This window comes from Cyprinodon variegatus, unplaced genomic scaffold (genome assembly GCF_000732505.1).
Source record: "Cyprinodon variegatus isolate N-32 unplaced genomic scaffold, C_variegatus-1.0 Scaffold290, whole genome shotgun sequence".
Lineage (NCBI taxonomy): Eukaryota > Metazoa > Chordata > Actinopteri > Cyprinodontiformes > Cyprinodontidae > Cyprinodon > Cyprinodon variegatus.
The window spans coordinates 754,533-775,966 of record NW_015150743.1 but is presented as its reverse complement, the minus strand read 5'-3'; the positions used below and the strand labels follow the sequence as shown (position 1 = coordinate 775,966).

General features: G+C 37.2%; 1 protein-coding gene across 2 annotated transcripts in view; it reads right to left on the bottom strand.

Moving 5' to 3' along the window:
* Positions 1 to 21,434, bottom strand: part of slc39a11 (solute carrier family 39 member 11) — a 230,199-nt gene that overhangs the window by 181,216 nt on the left and 27,549 nt on the right. For both annotated transcript variants that reach the window (XM_015383625.1, XM_015383626.1), the window contains exon 4: positions 461 to 619. In XM_015383625.1, coding sequence (XP_015239111.1) covers positions 461 to 619 — 159 coding nt within the window. The remainder of the gene's footprint in view (positions 1 to 460; positions 620 to 21,434) is intronic.

Below are 21,434 nucleotides of genomic sequence, written 5' to 3'. Positions count from 1 at the left end.
AATCTCTTGATTTCATTTCCTCCTTTCAATATTCAGTCTCCAGGTAAGATTACCTTTTACCCATCTCAGAATGATACATTTTCCAGGAATAAGAAGCTAGGAAGTTCTTGTTGATTTAATGGCTAAAAAGCAAATAACTACTAGCTTGTTCATGCCAAACATTTCTCATGTTTTCTTTTTATTGTACAGCAGCATCTCACTGGAGCAATTATGTAATTATGTGAGCCATTCACAAGAGTTTTGCAGGTACTTAGTCCAAAAGCAAACTTTAAATTACCTTTAATTACTTCCAGGAATGTCTCAGAAAAATTCAACTGCTGAGAATATGTGACCAAAGCATAAGATTATTTATGTATGCAGAGTACTTTCAGCCGACTTGTTGGAAAAAGTGTTTTATGTACCTGTCAACAGCAAAAGTCTTCCTTCATTATCATTTTAGAGACAAACATTAGGTTCTTACCAGCAGGGGCAAGACCAGGTCAGCAAAGTAAACAAAAGCTGCTCCAAGTGTGAATCCCACAGCCACTGGTACGAAGGCAAACGAGCCGTACTTCCCAGAATCCTCTGCCATGTCAATCGCTGGAGCCAGTAATGACCAGTAGGAAGCGGCCAACATTACCTAAATGTGAAAGAAAAGAGGAGAGAAATCAAATGTGGGGAAAAATATCATTTATTACTCTGGAGTTGGATGAAGAAGCACATTTTAAACTTCCCATCCAATGTGTATCATTTCTAAAAATGTCTTTTCTGCCTTTATCATTTGCTGCTTCATGGACCACCAGCACTGAACAACACAGGGGGTAATACAAAGGAACTCTTTTCTAAAAAGTTATAAACATTATATTACTGAATTAATCAACATATTCCTATTTATTTTATATGTTACAGACCATCTAAAATTGCTACTATGCTAATGCTGTTTCATATACTGATTCCCACATTCAAGGTCCTGTCTTGTAATACAGTTATAAAATGTGTTTAGAGCCATCCAGATATGTTTGGTTTGAACATAGATGTGTATATTAATAATTCATCTAAGGATATGGCAACTCTTTAAATGTGAAATGTATAAGACCAATTGGACATGGACAAAAATGTTCAGTATCTGGAAAAAAAAAAATCTAAGTATTTAGATCATTTTGAACAATACAAAAAACAAATGTATCCTTATTTATTGTTTGTTTTCTCTTTTTGAACTATGTTTTGCTCCATTTTCTTTTTACAAAACTTCTGATCAGCTGCAAAGGATGAAGAGCATGTAATACTTAAAAGCCAAGAAGTAATAAAGGTTCTACTTTTAGGTTCTCTTTTTAACATATGTGAACAAAAATGCTGTAGTGAACTTTATAATCTATGTATTTGAGATTGCTCTGCTCCTCTAACAGGAGCTTTCTTACACAATTTAACAGCAGGGAACATAGAAGACATTAGCAGCCAATCCTGCAAATGAAAAGCAATTTCAGCATATTGTTAGACTGCAACCAATATAGCGCTTAAACCCAATTTAACAAGCTAGCTTCGGGCAATCATTTGCTATAACAATGCCTAACTTGATTGGACATGGTTTAGTAGAATTCTGGGAACTGAAAACTGGTTTTACTCCAATCAGATTTGTGTCAAGCTGCCAAGAGTGGGCACCAATCAGATTCTTACAATGAGACGATGAGACTGGTTCACTTTCCAGGGCTGCCGGCCAGTTTCCATTTTTTCACATTGGAAAAGCCATGATGTTTTAATGATGGTAGAAACTAAAGGAAGGACTAATTCTGTTGTTTTGTATGGTGCATGTAAATAAAGGTTTGTCTTTGTGCTAAGAATAAGGATTATGTGTTGTTTTTTGTTTTTATTCCTAAGGGCCTTGGTTTTTAAAATGGTTTGAATCTTTGGTCTAGCTGTGATTATCTAAAGTCACTATAAGGAAGTTTGCTGAATAAATACAATATTCCAGAAATATCTGGATTTAGTCTATTTAGCGGAGAACTGAATTCTAAAGAAAGAAATAATAGGAATTCAATTAATGTTTATAATTGTGTTTTCCTATAGAGAACCATGTAGGAAATAAACTCAATGCTTTCTTGCAGTTTTATCCCCAGGGATGATAAGGATCTACTAATGACAAGTTCTTTTATGTCATTACCAGTTAATTGTATTAGACTCTGTTATGTGACTAAAATGTCTTTAAGTTAATTAAACTTTCAATAAGTTTTTATTTTGTAATCCATGACTTCCTATTTCTTCTCAGTATAAAATGAAAGGATACAGAGGCCTATTTATTTAAGCCACTAATTAAAATTTCCTACTTACTATTTCAATACTGAAATTTATTTTTGAAAAGCAAAGTTTGTGTAATGGGTTATAATTCATTTTCTTTAAGTGTCAAAGCCTCATCCTTCCTTTGTCATGGTGAATATTTTGTTATCGGGAACTTTTATTTTTTCCATCTCGCTCATTTATCATCTTTTTCTGACCTCTAATTTGAAAGAGGAAGCTAATATCCTGAATTTTAGTGCTTTTTCGAGTCAGGAGACTTGACCAAATTGCTTTACACTACATTCAGTCATTCAACCTTTCAGGCACACACTCACACACTGATGGTGGTAAACTACATGGTAGCCATATCTGCCCTGGGTCTCACTGACAGGGGCGAGGCTGCCTTACACCAGCACCATCAGGCCCTCTGACCATCATCAGTAGGCAATGCAGGTGAAATGTATTGCCCAAGGACACAACGACACTGAGAGGTGGAGCCGGTGCTTGAACCGTCATATTTCTAAGTAATAAGTGGATAAACTAAAGACATTATTCAAATGTCTGATATATTTATGTGTTATAAAGCAGTGAGAAAAGAAGCCCTAATCATACTTGTTGCTGGTTAAAAAAAAATTTATCCTAAAAATTGATTCATATACCGATTGTTTAAAAAAATATATTTTCCATTGTTCTTACAGCACCCATTAACTTCCATTGCGTTATTCATTACCTTTTCAAACTTACTATAATACGAGTTTAAATATGTTGCATAAATATACAGTCATGCCATTCAGGCAACAGGAAAATAATGTTCTAACTTCATTTTGAGATCAGAAAAAATCAGTTCAATAGAATTGGAATTGTTTTAATTTTTTCTTTAATTAACACCCAGCAAGTCACTAAGCAATGCCTGTTAAGTTGAACAAGTCCATCGATTTTCATTATAAAATTGGATGATTGTAAAAAAATAAAAATAAAAATGTGCCTCTATTAACAACAAACTAATTCAAGTCCGTTCCAAACTTTGCATCTTTTATTCCATAAAACAACAATAGGACAAACCTACATAGCAACTGGTCTAGTCCAAAACCTGCTGATGCATCACATCCCGTAAGACATCGTTATTTAGACTGAAGCTTTAGTGTTTGTCTGAAAGCATGTTTTAGACTTCAGTTGTTTTCAGAACTTGACCTCATAGCACTCAGATTACTCAGTCTAAAATCACAAACGGATTATTTTATCTTTAAATTCAGTCTTTGCAATACTTGTTTTTGTGCGTCTGCAAATCTGCTCTCCAATTTGCAGTTTATTATGCCCTTCTGTTCCAGTTAAGGCATGAAGGGCTGCATTTTAATGGAGGGGGTAGCATGTGTCTGTTTGTATGGCTTTTTAATGTTGGAGACTCATTTTTTGGGAATAGATAGATTCATTTGTTTCAAAAATATACCCTTCTTGAATTTCAATTATTCTTATTTACAAGCCTTGTTTAACATCCTTTGCAGCTAACAAACTACAGGCCCTTTTCAAAGTATGAAATTTCATTAAACAGTCTCTTAAGAAAAACTTAAAATCTCCATTTACGTCCAACTTTTCTCCTTTAGTTTTTACAACTGGCCAAATAATGGGGGTGCCTGCTCTTAAAAAATATAACATTCTACCAATGCATTATTAATAACTACTGGCTATAGTGTTTTAATATAAATGTATTGCTACAAGTGTTGTATTAAAGCCTGTTCTAGAGTTGAAATGAGAATATAGCTGCGTCTATTATATTTGGATATGCTGACATTTTCCAGGTGCGGGATGTAATAAGCACCGTCTGAGTTTCTCTGCCTAAAATTAGCATTAGTATTCAACAGCATATCTATGACAAATGCAATGTGTAATGGAGGAATGCAAAGTTGCACGAGTCTGAGAGAAAAAATCCAAGATTATGTCTGATGAATTGGTTACCGGCATGAACATAGCAGCTAAATTATCTACAGTCATGAGCGTGAGATTTTAGACAGAGAAATCTTACTCTTAGAACCTGTATTTTTGCTTTAAAGGGGAAAACTTTACTTTTATGAGACATGATCAGATTAAATGCAATCGATTAAAAAGGCAGTGAAAGTTGGCAAAAATGTAAAACTATCATTTGCACTCTGTTTAAAGTTTAGACGCCCCCTAAACATAGAGCAGGTGGTATGTGACATAAGACCCACAAAAGAATAGAACCTGTTTCTGAACTGGAGAGCTCCATGAGTGAAAAAATGCTGCATCCAAGAAGCAAAGAACAGTTTAATCACAGATCATTCTGCCCAGTAGGTATTAGACCTAATATCCATCACTGCTCCTCCAATTTTTGGTTTTCAGTTGCCAGACTTTGAAGCACACATAATTTGTTGTAATATTCTATATATTGATTTTAAAAAAAGTATTTTGTGTTGCATTCACTGTATTGCAAATTCTGCTCAGATTTATTTCTAGGAACCGCGGTGGGTGAGGACGAGTTTTATATATATATATATATATATATATATATATATATATATATATATATATATAAAACTGTATATGTAATTTTGAATTTCATAAGGGTGTACTGTACATCATCTATATAGGTATCAGAAAATGTTCTGATTAAGCACATTTGTATCCGTCTGATCCGTGAATCTGGGCAGATATTAGCAACCATGTATATTTCAATGAAGCCCTTTTTTTTTTTTTTTTTTTTAAGGGGGTGAGAAGAGGATCAGTCATGTGAAACCAATTGTGACGCAGCAAAAGATTGCAGGTGTTTATCTGACGGACAGAGGGAATCTCAAGACTATTGTTGCTTCTTAATGGTGTGCAAAAAGGAAGCAAATATATATTATTGTTAAATACTGATTATCAACTATAACAGAAATATCAGTAAATATCAATATTGGCCTATATTTTCATATTGATAACTACCTAATTTTCAGTGTAGAAGCTTTTTATGTAGTGATGTCTGAAACTATATGCTTCCATTTGTCTGTATGATTTGCCAATGACACCTGGATGCCTCACTGTGAGACAATAAAAGGGATTATTTTTTTGTAACACAAAGCATGACAGTAAAACGGTGAACTATTATGTTTTAGAGAATGTGAAGAAAATAAAACAAACCATTAGAAATTACCTCTTAAGCTGGTGGAACCTAATATTCAGAAAATAAAAGGCAACAATCACTCCCAGCTGGGTTTAGTAGAAAAAGTAAGAATTTCCCCAGGGGATGTGAAGACCTCTACAGGCACTGGACTCAAGGTATTTCTATCCCTGTTTGTCGCCTTTCATTCTATTTTCTCTTTTCGGAGCTAATGCTAATGATGTCCCTCTGTGTTCATTTGAAACGGGGGGTTTTGATAAAACATAAGTACATTGCTCTGCTGGAGAGAGAAAAGGCCGGACCGCATTGTGGAAACAGACAAAATGAGGTTCAATCCAATTGAAACACACTTTTTGACTGCTTCAATAAATCAGGAACACCTTGTTATGTCTGAGCTGCTGCTTCAAAAAAAAAAGATGCACATTTGAAGTGGAACTAGAGAAAGAAAATGAGTGGGAAGACTAAATTTATGTCGTACTGCCTAAATCAGTGTGGATCTATACCAATCAGTAAGCAAATATTTAACACCGCAGTGGCTTTTCTACTTTTTATTTTGTATTTAGACCCCAAAATGGCAGAGTGTCTACCCACCGACTTTACTTTGTCTCCCCTTTTTGTATAGTACTTTAAATGAGCAGCAACTAATGATTAGCATTTTCTTTTTGAATAAACAAGTCTTAATCAATTAAATGTATCAAAAGAAACGGTGTAGAGAGACATTCACAGTGGTTCATAAATATGCCAAACGTATTTCTGAAGCATTCTTTCTCTGTTTGGAAAATGTCAACTCAATCATCAGCGGGATATTTCCTAAGATATGCCTTAATGGGATACATACAGATGTTATTTAAAAAAAAAAAAAAGCTTGAAGACGGAAGGCAGAATCAATGCTTCCACCATTAACACCACTCTTCCAAACACCATGGGGTGCTGTGGTCTTACAAAAGAGAGCAATCATGTGGGTGCAGCATAATCAATGCTGTAATCAGTAAACACCAAGCTAGGCAGGAGGCTCCATCGGAGCGATAGGTGTCCATTTCAGAAATTAACTGCGAGCTTTACATAGAATGTTAAGTGCAAGATTGGTCGAGAGTTGCTGCTGTAGCAAAGGAACATATAACCAAAAATAAGACATTTTATTTGGGCTAATTTACCCCAAGGGCTAACAATTTATATTAATAGAATTTATAAACATCCTTTTTCATAAGACTTTAAAGTAGTTGCATGTAAAGCTTCATTGGCTTCATCATTTGCTTCTTCACGATTGTAAAGCATCATAAATAATGTTCATTGTTGTGAGGATCTTAATAATAATAATAATACATTTTATTTGAAAGCGCCTTTTCAAAACACCCAAGGACACTGTACAGGCAGATAAAACATTAAAAACAGGAAGCTAAAAAGTACAAGCATAAAGATGCCACAGAAAACAAAACAGCAGGAAGTAAAATAAAGCCAAAGGAAGAAAACAATATTGGAGTGATGCATATGAACTAGATGGGATAAGACTGTCTGAACAGGAAAGTTTTGAGTCTGGATTTGAAAAGAGGGAAGGAGTCCAGAATACGGAGATCCGGAGGGAGGGAGTTCCAGAGGTGGGGAGCAGAGCGACTACATGCCCGGTTCCCCATTGTGACAAGACGGGCTGAGGGAACGGAGAGCTGGAAGGTGTGGGAGGATCGTAGGGAGCGGGTGGGGGTGTTAATGTGAAGGAGATCTGAGATGTAAGATGGAGCCAAGCTGTGGAGGGCCTTGAATGTAGCTAGAAGGAGTTTGAAGATGATTCTTTGTTTGATGGGGAGCCAGTGGAGTTGTTGCAGGATGGGAGTGATATGATGAGAAATCTTCATCATTATTTTTTTATTATTATATTGATAAATTTTCTATCATGCTTTATCCCAGCTGGGGTCGTGAGGGGTGCTCATGCCTATCTCCAGCTATGGGCGTCTATGGGCAAGAGGCATGGTACACCCTGGACAGGTTGCCAGTCTATCACAGGGTAACACAGAGACAAACAGCACAAACAACAATTCATGCATGCCTCACACCTAAGAAGAACTACAACCAACAACAATTCACACCTAAGGAGAATTTAGAAAAGCCAATTAACCTAACAGTCCTGTTTTTTGGACAGTGGGAGGAAGCCGGAGTACCCGGAGAGAACCCAAAATGCTCAGGGAGAACATGCAAACTCTATGCAAGAAGACCCGGGTCCGGGAATCAAACCCGGAAACTTTTTGCTGCAAGGCAGCAGTGTTACCCACTGCTTCACTGAGCAGCCCATTATTATATTTATATGTCATGATTATTATTTTGACCTCTAACTTAATGGATTTAAATACATCCAACTCGCTCGCTCAGTTCAGCTGCTCTTAAATGACCCTAAACTAAACGGAAGCACATCAGACTGGCCTCTTCTCTGACTGTTTTTAAATCTCTTTGGCTTTTGACATCTAGCAAAAAGGTGGGCTTTATTTTATCCTTTTATCCTTTTAACAAATTTTATTGCTTTGATTTTGTGAATGTTACTTTTACCTATGTTTTAGCTGTTATTTCTTTTATCTGTTATATTTTATTTGTTTTTGTATGCAGCAGTTTGGTCAGCTGTGATTGTTTTATAAGTGCTAAATAAATAAAATTGGATTGGATCTTTCCTTCTCAGCCATCTTGCTTTACTAAACTGCCAGTAGCTCACACATTTTCCTCATTCAAAGAAGGTGGTCGGAACTTTTATTTCTTGCTCAAAATGCATTTAGAGCTTCTCATTGTGAATCTTTGATGATCAAGCCCTAAATGTAAGCTCATTGGCTCTCTTAGGTCTTTATAGTACATGCAGCAATGTAGTGTTTAGATTCCTCTGCTAAGAAACGTCTTTATCTATCCTCTGAATCTCAAAAAGCTACTGAATTCACAGCTTTTACTCCATAGATGTTCACTTCTCAGTTATAATGGCTTTTTTTTGCAAACAGTGGATAGATGCTTATCTAATTCTGGCCTTATGAGTAAAACAGTAGTTGAATTGATAGAATGGAATAGAGACACATGAAAGAAGTCAATTAGTGTTTAATACAGAGGAGCTGGTTTATTAGATGAGCTTCAATAAACACTTTATAGCAAATATGACCCTATTCTAAAAGGGCCGAGCAGAATTAATTTTTCATTTTCATCCTTTTAGCTGTAGTTTTGCTTTATGAAGTAGTGACCAAATTAAAATAAATCTATAGTTAAGGTGAGAGGACACCAGCTTAGTTAGACTCATACTTTAAGTGTTTTACTTTAATAACTTGAAAATGTCTGTTTAAGGTTTCCTTTTATATATTTTTTGGCTTTCATTACTTCATCATTTGCCTATTTAATTCATACTGAATCTTCAACTTCTAAAAGAATCCAGATTTTTCTCACCTAAAACGTCTTATTCAGGCTTTCTTTGGTCCTCAATCTCCATTTGCCATTACTATATGTCTTAGATGATTAAGTCCTTTTTAAATTTCAACCATCATTACATGAAGTACAGCCCTTGACAGTAATAGTAGTAGTACTCTTTTTCCGGTGCCATTTGAATAAATGGTGATGGTCGTTTAGAAGTAGTTTACATAATTACACGATATATTATAGCGCATGCTTTCTGTACGTCTTTCAGTGATTACCTCTTAGAAGCCTATAGAGCAGAAGAAAGGATGTAGAAATCACACCGCTGCTACTTTTAAGAGTACACCTAAATCCATGTGATCCATGGAGTGGAATGAAAAAGTTCGAGCAAAAAAGAAAATCTCATTCCACGCTGGGTAGGTCAATAAGATGCAAGGGAATGTTTTTATCTTTTTTGAAGAAACATTTCCAGGGTCTCTAGGGCATTTCATCAGACTTAGAAGCAGCTTTAAGCAAACTGCATCTAAGGAAAAGGGAATTATTTCTGGTCTGAAGGTTACAAGGATTCCAGGGGTCTGAAACGTGCAGCTTCTGACCTGCATGCGACTCTTTGAAAGCTACATTTAAAGGCAAGCTTTATCAGTTTATCTGAACCTCTGCAATATATGTATGCATAACATTTCACAAAGAATGATAATATTAGTTTAACTTACATCTTTTTGATAAAAATAACCTTTTTTGTCAATTGTTTGCCATCTATGTGCTTTTCTGGACTTACCATTCTATAGAGCTTGAATGAATCATTGAAGAGAATGTTTTTAATCTCAAAACAACATGAAAATGTTGCTCTTTAATTTTAAACACTGCATAAATATATTACAGTAAGCATTTTTAAAAACAATGTTGTGTTTAGAATTATTTAGTAGACATTCAGAAAACTGATGGTAATTTGTATTAAGATTATTTAGATCAGGGGAAAAAAGACCCCTGATTTAGATCCCATCAGGCTGATCCTTGGTCAGCATCTTGGACCCAGAATCATCCTGCATTTCTCTATCACGAAGTGTCTGCAAACGGTTTAACAAGCATTATTGGCCTGCTTGGAAGATAGCAACGCTCAGCTAGCCCTGAACTTCATTAATTTGAAGTCAAACAAAACAGATTGGATAATGTCTGGACGAAGGCGTCCCTGTGAGTCAATCACTGCTGATTTGGGGCCATGGCAGAGCAGGGGAAAAAATCTGGCTTTCATTGGCAAAAGCCAAACTTTACTGTCCAAGCAACCCCTTGAAACAGAGATCCATTGCTCCTTAGATCACTGTAAGGAACTCTATGTTGAGATAAGTCAAACACGATTCTCTCCACAGGTTGTTTAAACGCTGCTGCACATCTTTTAATTGGGACTCCTCAAATAGAACATATCGCCACTGTTTTGGACTCAAGCAGTGGCTGTCTGTACATTTCAGGAAATAAATATTTGCTTTCATTTAGGGGACCTTTCCCCGCCGTACATCTCTGAGCTTCTTCATCCCTTCTTTCCTTCTCTGATGCTGGCTGAACAGCAGCTTCTGCAGGTTCCAAGGTCTGAGAGCAAACTAAGAGAGTGAAGGCCTTTATTTATTACTTTTCCTTAATTATTAAATAACCTTCCTCTGCACATTGGGGGGGGGACTCCGTCACTACCTACATTTAAAACTCATCTTAAAACCTATTTCAATTCTTTGGGTTTTAACAATAGCGAGGTTTAGTTTGACCTTGTTTGTGGTAATTGGTTTTATTGTGTTTTATTGAGTTAAATTGTTGTCAATGCTTTTGTATCATTACGTTTTTCAAAGTGTGTTTGAGTTCAACATTATGTGTATCCCTCAAAAATAAAGCTGGTATGGCATGTTATGGCATGGCATGAAATGGTATGGTGAGGAATGGTATGACAAAGTGAAATATTGTGACAGTTGCCCCATCTACACTTCCCCTCTGAAACAGATCCGTGCCGAGTTCAAATCGAGTTTGGATCCGTTAACCGCGCCGCACTTGGTTCTTACAACCATCACGCTAGCATGGTTCCTCACATCCTATCGGCGGTCCTGGATACTACAGCTCTCAAGGTGGCAACTGCGCAAACAAAAATGGCGGCGCCCATAACATTCAGGAACTTATGTGCCTGGATAGCATTCTCCACCCAAATTTCAACGAGAGCCTCATTCTTGGCATCATCCCAGGTTTAACCCTTTTTATACCATTTATTGTTGCTAAGCTGAGGTTTGATGGGGAATAACATTGTGCGTGTACATAATTTTCCAGCATAACAACACTCCTTTACGCTAGAATGGCTTCGAATCAACTTCACTTTTACTTTGAAAGTCTTTGAATAAACTTCCGGTTCTAACAGGAGACCTCACAGTGCAGCTCTGCAGCCAAGGTCCTTACAGTGCAGCTCTGGGTCCTGACAGTGCAGGTCTCTAGCCAGACTACTCTAAACTTGGTTACACCATTGAGAAGATAATAAATGAACTACATCAATGGCACAGAAGGATGTAACCCTGAAATTCTAAGAGCACATATGTTTGCAAAAAAAAATTAAAGAGCAAGTTCTGGGTGAGCTGCTCACAATATTTCTTCCCCATTAAACCCTGGAGCTCTGCAACTCCATCAACCCCACTCCACCATGCAATTAAGCAAGAATAGAAGGCTGAAGGTGTCTGATGAAAGATTTTTATGATTCTCCCAAATTACCCCTGAATACTTGATGCAATTAACCTGCAATTAACTTTAAACATACTGGATTGAAATACGATCAAACAAAACAGAAAAAAAGCCAGAACCTTGGCTAGCAAAGCCCTTAAATGATTTAACTCAGTTTTGATCTGCAGACTTGTGAGGAGGCAGCAACCGACCACCCGCTAGGTTCTGAAGTAAAATTAAAAATAAAGGCTCAGTCATTTGGAAGTCAAACTCAACTCAACTTTTACCAATTTATGAAAAACCTATGGAGAAGGATCCATCATTTCCTGTGCTGTTAAACCACCTTTCCATTAAAAGACTTTTTGCTTAATAAAAAAGTTTTTTTTTTACATAACAGCCATATATGTCAGTGTGTTTTATCAGAATGTGGTTATCTATTCGACAAAGACAAGTAAAATAATACAGTTTATGTTTATCATCTTTTTTTATGACATCTATGTTTGGGTATATGCAAGGAGCACACTGGACAGCTTGGAAAGCAGTAGCAAAGTATAAAACTGTGCTTTTCGTTTTTCCAACGGTACAGGAAAATGGACACGTAACAGTCCCAGTGTTCAAGCCTTCCTCTAAAATTTGATAAAAATATTGCATTACTGCAAACCTCCCAAGGCAAGTGTGATCACTTGAACTGAGGTTTGGACCCTTAACTCAAATTACTAAGAGAAGCAGCCAAGAGGCCCACTTTAACTATAGTGGGGCAGTGAAAGGTCCACAGCTCAGATGAAAAACTAATAACCTTGTACTTCCCAAATCTAGCCTTTATGAAAGAGTTCCAACAGGTCAGAACAAACATGTTACAGTTTGGTGCAAGCAAGAAATAGCAAACCTGAGGAGGAGGCTCAGATTAGATGATCGCAAAGTGACCTTTAGAACAATATGTGGAATGCTGTTTGCTGGAGGATTAAAACAGCACTGCTTTCTGAACATAACATCCCAACTGGCAAATATGTTGTTTGCAGTATTAAGCCGCATTTACACCGAATGCACTTTGAGCAGCAAAAGAGTGCATGCTGCCTCATTTTTTTAAGCTTGAACACAGCTCTTGAAACGCACGGTCAGATGTGCATCAAGAGCATCCTTGATGTTCCTGAAGCGCATCCAGTAAAGTGTGTCCAGATGTAGCTGATGCTGCTGCTGCTCCTGAGAGCAGCTTTGCTATACTTGCTGTTATTAGTGGGCAAAAATTTGTTTTAATACATTTTTAAGCGAGAAGGTCCAACTCATAACTTGATCTCTCAGTCAGACCACGAAATACCGGCGGTGCGCTTTCACTGGGAATCCCCAGCAGCAGCTGGGGGTTTTCTGCTGCTGTTTTCATGGCTGGAAGTAGATGTTAGAGCTCTCAGGTATGCGGTACAAAGCAGGCACCTAGATAATAAAAGCAAGCATATTTTGCTGGCAGGTTTCAACATTTTAAGTTAATTTAGGCAGTGATAAACTGTTTCAGAGGAGTGATAATAGTTCTCTGCATCAGCAGTGCTGTGTCTGTCCCCCTGCCAGCTCCCAGATCAGCTGCTCTGATTGGTTGATGTGGCACATGAAGCTAAAGTTTAATTTCTCCAACTTCAGCATCTGCTACTTGCGAAGCGTGCCATGTGCATCAGGGGCTCATGAGGTGCTGCTTCAGTTTCTCAGATGCATCAAGATGCGCTGCTCCTGCTGCTCTAGACGCGCTGCAGAACCTTTTGATGCGCATCAACCATAGACTTTGAATGTAAACCGGCTGCTTCAATCGCATGCAATGTGAACGTAGTATTACACTGTGGGATATTTTTCTTCAATTGGCCCAGTGAAACGTGTTAGAGTTGGTTCTCTGCTGGACAACACTGAGGTCAGAAAAACATTCTTTAAGAATTGGCTGTTGAAGACATGATGTTTGCAGATTCTATTAATTAAGTCTGATGAAGGTTAAAGCATTTTGCAAAAGACAGAAGCTCTGAAAAGACATGCATGATTAGAAATCAATGAGAGCTTTTTTCCCAGCCTCTGCACATTAGCCTCTGCAGGGCATCAGTAAGTTGACAGGAATCTTTCTTTTTTTTTTTTTTGCTGGACAATGAGCGAAACCACAATAAATATAAAATAATTAAATACCTCCAACCGAAAACTCAACAATCATAACATCTGGATTTTCAAAAAAAAAATCACTAAAGACGGCTATATTCACTTAAAGACCTCACTGTATTATAAAATGAATTCTATATATTGTAAATAAATAAGTAGAAAGCACATTTAAAGATTACATTTAATGCACATTTACATGTTTTTTTTTCCTGTTAAGAGGAGTTTTTTTCCACTATCGCTGATTGCATGAATAGTTCCTGTGAAGGATTGCTGCAGAGTCAATAGCACAACGTAAGCATATGTCTACAGTCACCACATGCTCACCCAGAAGGGGCGAATTTTGCAAAGTCATAGACTTGATGCATTCAGCCGGGTTTTCTTAGGCAGAAAACCTTTGAAAAAAATGTCTGAATGGTTTGATTGAATTGTAAAATGGCTTGAGATGATATTTAATGTGAATTGGCACATTATAAATAAACTGAATTAGCACCTTCACACATTAGATCAATTGCTGTATTAAGAGAGTGATAAGTAAGAAATTTACCACAAAATGAACCAAAATCATTCTTATTTTTTACCCGCAATGGAAGTAACATTCTCTACGAACAATCGGTTCTCTTCATCAACAACTTCTTAGTCGATTTTTTCTCTTTTTAAATCCAGAGGTAAAGTCTAGAACTAATTCAGTGCGGTGTGTAACCTATGTTTACTTCCTGGTCTCTACATTAATCATATCAGAGCTCCCAGGGTTATCAAAGCAGAGCAAAGCATTTGGTATTTTATGCCAGGAAAAAGAGCAGCAACAACAGTATCTATGAAATATGTTTGCACAATGTCCTGTGGCTGAATCGTCTTTACTCATCTTGTTTACATTTCCTCCTGAACATTGTAACACAATCCTTTTTTTTATATGAACATAAACGCCCTCCCAACATTCTTAGTTTTTTTTTAAACATTTTTGAAAAGCACGTCATTTGCTCTTATTCATCATTATGCAGAGTTTTGCGTCTGCCTATCTCATATAATAATAAAAAGCATACAAGTTAATTTGTGTAACATCACTATACATTACAAAACTGTAGTTAAGGGGGATGAATAATTAGCAAAATGATTTGCTACATTAAACATTTTTTCTCTTGCCAAGTGTGATTTTAAAACGATGCCATATATATACTTAAAGTTGTGTAGTCCAGTTGGCTTTAAAACTGGTTTGGTGCAACAAAGAGTTCTGAAGCAGCCCTTTCAGGGGTACATTAGTGAGGGAAAATGGAAAAAAAAGATGATAAAAATAAATAGAGATGGCCGACCAAATGCGATGGGGAGAACAGATCAAACAGCCCCAGCAGTCGCATGAAGCCACATTATACTGCTTTTCATAGAGAGGGCTCTTGGCTGAATATAAATGGAAGCAAAGCATGAAGTTCCCATCTTTGAATACTAAGCCGATCTCATTCAACATTCAGCCATTCCAGTTCTACTGAGGCAGCAAAGAAAATAACCACTCTGCCCTGATACAGAACTGAGTCCAGATCTTAATTCAGTGAGACACTGACATGTGTTTCATGTTGTCATTTTTATTTACATCCTGTTTGCATTGCTATATTTGGCTTCATGCCATAGATGCCATTTCTGATTGAATTAGATTGAACACATCTGGACTTTTTCAGCTATGCTACTGTAGGTTCTGCAATGTTGTTGCTTTTTTCACTCTAGGATTTTCAATAAAGCTTTTAAAAAATGTCTTCAATCTTGGTCAATTTGGAAGCCAGCATAAAAATAAAAGTATTTAACATTTATAATTTAAGCACTGAGACACTCTGAGATTGACTTTATGATTAGCATCTTTAATAGAATTTAGGCAAGTATTTTTAAACAAATTAGAGTTTGCTTTAAAAAAAATACATAAAAAATATAGAATTGTAAAAGTTTGGAATAAAAAATGTTGATTAGGCCGGCATCTGCATTTGACTAAATGCTTGAAAATCACTTATTTTTCTAATTAATTAACTTAAAGAAAATAAATAAATAAATAAATTACTGATGTTACTTAATAGTAATTTTTTCTCAAAAAAAAATTACTTTAAAACATTTATGCTAGTTGTAATTTTTTACTAACTAAAAGAAAAGTATTTAGTTGATATTTATAATTAAAGATTTTTTTTTTAAGTGTTTTCGCCATTTCTCGTGTCCACAAGAAGTGTGACGTAACTAGTGCCTTTGCCAATATGTACTTTAGCTTGGAATTGGAGCGATGAGTGGAAATGGGCTCACACCAAGATGAGCCCGGATGAGAGCCCAGGGGCGCCCCACCTGCCACGGGGTGAGGAGGCCCAGTCTAAGCCCAGCAGTTACCAGAAATTAGGAAGCACACAATGATGTACCCAACCATCAGCGCACACAGGCACCCGTCACTAGCAGGGAGCATAGGAAGGGGGAGGAGGGACGCCCCTGCTCATACTTGGACCTAGAGACTGACATTTTTTCGGGAATCCCACGGGAATCCCACAGGTCACGGGATTCCCGTGGGATGGGAGTCAGTATTAGTAACGATCACGTGATTGGGACGGTACAGGATTAAACATTAACGGGAGCAGACGGGAGCGGGAGCAAACCAATAGTAACTAAAAAAAACTAGGATCGATGCCAAAAAATAAAATAAAATAGAAAGAAAAAAAATCCAGTAGTGGCGCCGCCATTTTGTAGTTTTTCTTCTTGAAGCCTACACTATAATGCGAATCAAAAAAACTACATGACCCAAAAACCAACAGTGCTTCCGCTCTGAGTTTTTCACCCGCGCTCAAAAACAACAATGGAGGGACCAACAGTTACTACAGTTAGAAACAGGAACTAAACTGACCCTTCAGAGAAATTCAGATTCAATGTATTGGCAGAAATCTTATTGAAGACAACAAGAATGGGAGTGGTGCAGGAGCGGGAGTCATTCTGAATGGGAGCGGGATGGGAGTGGGTTTAAGTTTACCAGGAGTGGGACAGGACAGGATTTAGATTTCTACTCTGGCCCAGGATCGGGACGGGACACCATTTTTTCTGTGGGAGTGGGACGGGACAGGAGTGAAAATCCACTCCTGTGTCAGTCTCTAGTTGGACCCTAAGATGTTTAGTTGGTGGGGTGGGGGAGGCAAATGCCCAACCTGAGAAGTAGACAAAGACAACTTCACATTCATCCAGTCACATTCACACAATCCCACCCTCACAGACATAAACACGCACTCAATGGAAATGCACTAAACATATTCTTACACTCCTCATACATACACTATCCTCATGGGACTGCGGGCCAGTCCCATAAAGGGGAACAGGTCCCCAGACCCAGAAGATCCCAAGACCCCCAGTGTAGGAAGGGGGCAGGCAAAAAAAAGTTCTGTTGGATATGGTGTCATTGATTTAATGGTGCGGTAGCGCAGTGCTAATTGCTGTTTTTCTTCTTTTTTTTTTTAAACAGCTTCGGAGTGATCAAAACAGTCATTTAACCTCCCCTTGTCCTCTTCTACCTCCTCCCTCTGCTGTGTACCACCCCCCCAATTTTCAGACTCTTTATGTGCGATCAAAGCTAGTGGCTGTTAGCTGTTTTAGTTCAACGTTTGATTGCCTTTTTGCTCCTCTTGTGGGTTGGGTAATGATTATCACTTATTTTAAATTTGAATGAAACGGTTAACATTTCCCAGTGGTTGATTCAATCCCAGGTTTACAGCTGGTTTAAAAATCCACATTTACTGGTAAATTATGTAAATTATTAACCTGGATTATTAATTAAATCTTTATAGGCTGGTAGGCAGTAATCACAAACATCTAAAACATATTTTCATTATGGATGAACAGATTACCAGCAAATGTAACTTATTTTATTCTCAAAAAGCGTTTAAGCAGATTTAGACCTAGGAGGAGATTCACCCATCGTGACCCAGCAGATCACATACATTATATGTATAGCTTTCCTTCTCCACACTGCTATATCTATGGTCTGGGCTAAATGTATTGTGTTTTAACTGGCAGCCTCAGATGGCAGAGCAGAGCAGCGAGAAGAATTGCTTTGTAATAAGCTCAGAAAACACTTTTTCAATTGCTGCTGTAGTTTCGGGCTATTTTAGAGGCTACCGTCAAATACTGCAGTAGATGTTTTAAGTTTTGTCTTGTATCCAGTAATGTCATCGTGTAGGGGGCTTATAGACGGCCTGAGCCTTTTCATATTGAGCTGCATAACAACCAGAAAGGTTCAAGTATTATGTCCCAATACAGTGGGATAGACGGGATAGAATAAAATGATCAAAGGTGTGATATAAGCGTTCAGCTCCAGTTACTCTGACAGCAACTGACAGCAGTCAGAAGTCAAATAGTTGGTAAATCAGATCCTACATGTGTTCTCTAAGTAAAAATAAGTATATAAATAAAGCATATGCCCTGACATTCATTATATAACATCATGGAAGGAACAAGAAGAACAAAGTACACAGTATACAGGTCAGGGATATAGCTTTAGAAAAGTTTACAGTCCATTTAGGTTTTAAAACATATCCCCAAGCTTTGAGCAACTCAAAAAAGCTCGATTCGACCCATCATCTCAACATGGAAAAGGTAAAAAAACAACAACTAATACCTAACAAGAGTGGACTGTCCGATAAACTGACTGACATGAAGAAGAATGCATCATAATGAAAGGCAGCCAAGAGGCCCCTGGCTGATCTGAAAAGTCCTGCAGAGCTCCGCAGCCCAGGTGGAAGAATCTGCTGAAAGGACAAGTGAGGCCTAAATGCAAGATTAGTATGAAGAACAGCCTTGTTAAAGGAAAGAAGTCTCATTTAAGATGTCCCACAGCTACCAGTGGATGGAAATATGGAAGAAACGTGTTAAAAGGTAATCTCCAAAGAAAACAAAATAGACACATTTTTCTTTCATACTCAAACGTACCCACCATGTGTTCCACTATAACATATAGCTTTGGAATGTAACCTGAGAGTATGTGAAGATCTTGAAGGAGAGAAAATATTTTCACAAGGCACTGCAAACCTCTTTATATTGGAAGAATAATTTCAAATATATACCAATTAATATCAACATAAACATTTGTCTTTTTACTCCTGAGTGTGTGAATTGGGCTTAATGCTGGTGCAGATCCAGTTCTGTTCATAATAAAGTTTAGGGGCAATAATGCCTTCCTTCAGTAGGACAACTAAACCTCTGATAATGTTTGTTTTTTCACCCAGCAGTGCATTGTGTTGGTAGTAGACCTGGAGGTGGATAACAGCTGGAGAGAAAACACCATGTTTATCACTAGCGTTTGTAGAAGGAGCTGCAATTTTTAAAGTTGCATAAACAAGATATTCCAACAGCCCAGCAGCTACGTGGGCTACAAAGCCAACTCGCACCCTAATGGCTGAAAAGAAAGAAGGTGAGGGGTATAAAAAGCAGGCACCCTAAGAGCTGTTTCTTTTGTTTGTATTGAAGTGAAAAAAAATGATTTAAACAAGAATGATTGAGGTCAAATGGTGGTGTAAACAGCATGAATATATAAAGAAGAAAACGTTCCCGTGGGATTATAAGAACAGCAAATCGACAAAACAACACCTGTAGGAAGATTGATCTGGGTCTGAAGTGCTGCTGCTGGGTTCTAGTTTGCTCTGAGAGCCCAATCTCACATCCAGCACTTCAAACCTTCACTCTGTGATCAAACGGTTGCTGTTAGGGTGAAACACTTATTTCTAAATCACCAAAGGAAAAAGGATGTGTTTTAAAAAAAAGTAATTATTCACATTAAATTAGTAGCCTAAAGATATTATAGAAACAGTTTCTTTTAGCATAAATTACATTCTATGGCATTTAATTAGAAGGAACCATAGTTTATTTATTTTTATACTGTTTAGTACTGGTGCAAAAAAAGTCTGAGAAATATTAAACATTTTCGATTTGCCAATAACTTGTTTAACCAGTTCAGACTTTTCCATTAGTTTGCCATATTAGATCACACAAAAACAATACAGTTAACTTTGTAACAAGACTTTAAGATAACAGGGGGGGCCAAGCATATAGCATCACTATAAAACCAGTTCAGTTATTACCGTTATACTAAGCACTTTTCATAGCATATCAGAATTCTTCTAAAAAAGATGTTTTATAAGTAGAGTCAAGAGGCAATACTTTACTTCCAAATAACTTCTGACATATTTGTGCCACACCCGCCCTAGAACTCATTTGGATCTACTTTAAGCAGTAGCAACTTTAAAACAGATAACTGTTGTTGTTAGCATGACCTGTCAATGTTTAGGTATGGTGAAATGACTATTTAAGATGGTATAGTGAACTGACTGGTTGACCAATCCAGCTTAAAGCTGCTTAATCCAAGTTTGCCAGATGAACTTCTCAGGTAATTCTCCTAACAAACCAAAAACGCTCCCTATTCTTGCGTTTTTGTACTCAGCAAACTTCCAGATTTTTGAGACCAATGCCAAAGCTGTCAATAGTCGCTGCTGCAGCCCTCAGGTTTAGGGGGTAGCTGCTAAAATAAAATAAATTAAAATCCATTCAGAACCTTTCAAGTAATGCCGCTAAGTAACAAACAAACCAAGAAAAAACTAACGAAAACATAACCTACTAAGCAAAGGTCAAACGTAGACCAAGATTATTCTGTTTTGAAACCATTGAAATTGCCAATATAACCCAAATATTGAGTGGAACAGCTAAAATATGCTGAATCCTGGAGTCAGATACAAGCGGCACGGAAATGCATTAATCTAGAACCAGAGAAGCACTGAATCTTTAATGACTGCTCTGTTCGGTATATAGAAATTATCAGCAATGGCACAGAACTATGTGCACCCAGTTAATGTTTCAACTTGAACCCTTTTAATATATTTATCAGTCTTTTCAAATCTTTAAAGAAACAGTTTAACACGGTTATTGAAAGGAGGGGAACATTCAGCTAACAATCCTCCATCATTACAACCTAATTTACCCCTAATTTACCCCAAAGTCAATACTAAGAGAAACAGTCTGTGTTTATATATACATTTTGAACATTCATTTCAGCAATATCTTAAACTCTGACTGACAAAAGATGCAAAGAACCAATAAAGTCATATAATATTTGGGACACTTTATATTACTGCACCTAAAGATGCATCAAACATGTAAATGAGCATAACAGAAGATGCACCTTCTGTTGTCCATGACTATATGTTATGTGAAGACTAAAGAGAATCTGTCCTAGCAACTCCTTTAAAAGCTATTTACAATCAGTTTTCTCTACCCAGCATCAGATTGAAGGAAGAGGTTTAACAGCAGAAATTTCCTTTCAGGGAAAGTGCAAAAATACTGGTTTTGGGCCAAGTTCTTGAGACAGAAAGGAAGATTGGCCAGAAATTACAACACTAAGGTAAGTACAACAGAAGGAAGTCCCAGCAGGAAAAAACAAAAGTATTTTGACAAAAGGTGAGTTTATAACATCACCTACTGCTTGCAAATTAAAGAGACTTTGGTTACTCATGGGCGGACAAAATGAACTCCTCTTTGCCATTTTAATGGACATTAATTATCTTTGACTGAACATTTTCCGATTGAAAAGTGTAAAAAAAAAATTCCTTGGGACATTTAATACAGATAATTTGTCAAAACAGACCCTGGTGTTTTATAACTGTTTTTGGAGAGCTTCCTTAGAGCAAAGAGGGCAGCACACAGGGGACAAAGAAATACTGAGGTCAAGAGTCAGAACTTCTAGGAGGGTTCAGCAGCACGCCCCCCTCAGCAATGTTTAAATTCCATTATTTAAATCTGGTCAACTCTATTTCTTGTCATTTGTTGGTCCTTTTCTCTTCCTTCTTCATCTTCAATAAAACCTGCCTCTGCATTTCTCTGTTCATCCTCTCCTGTCTCCCCTTCCAGACAT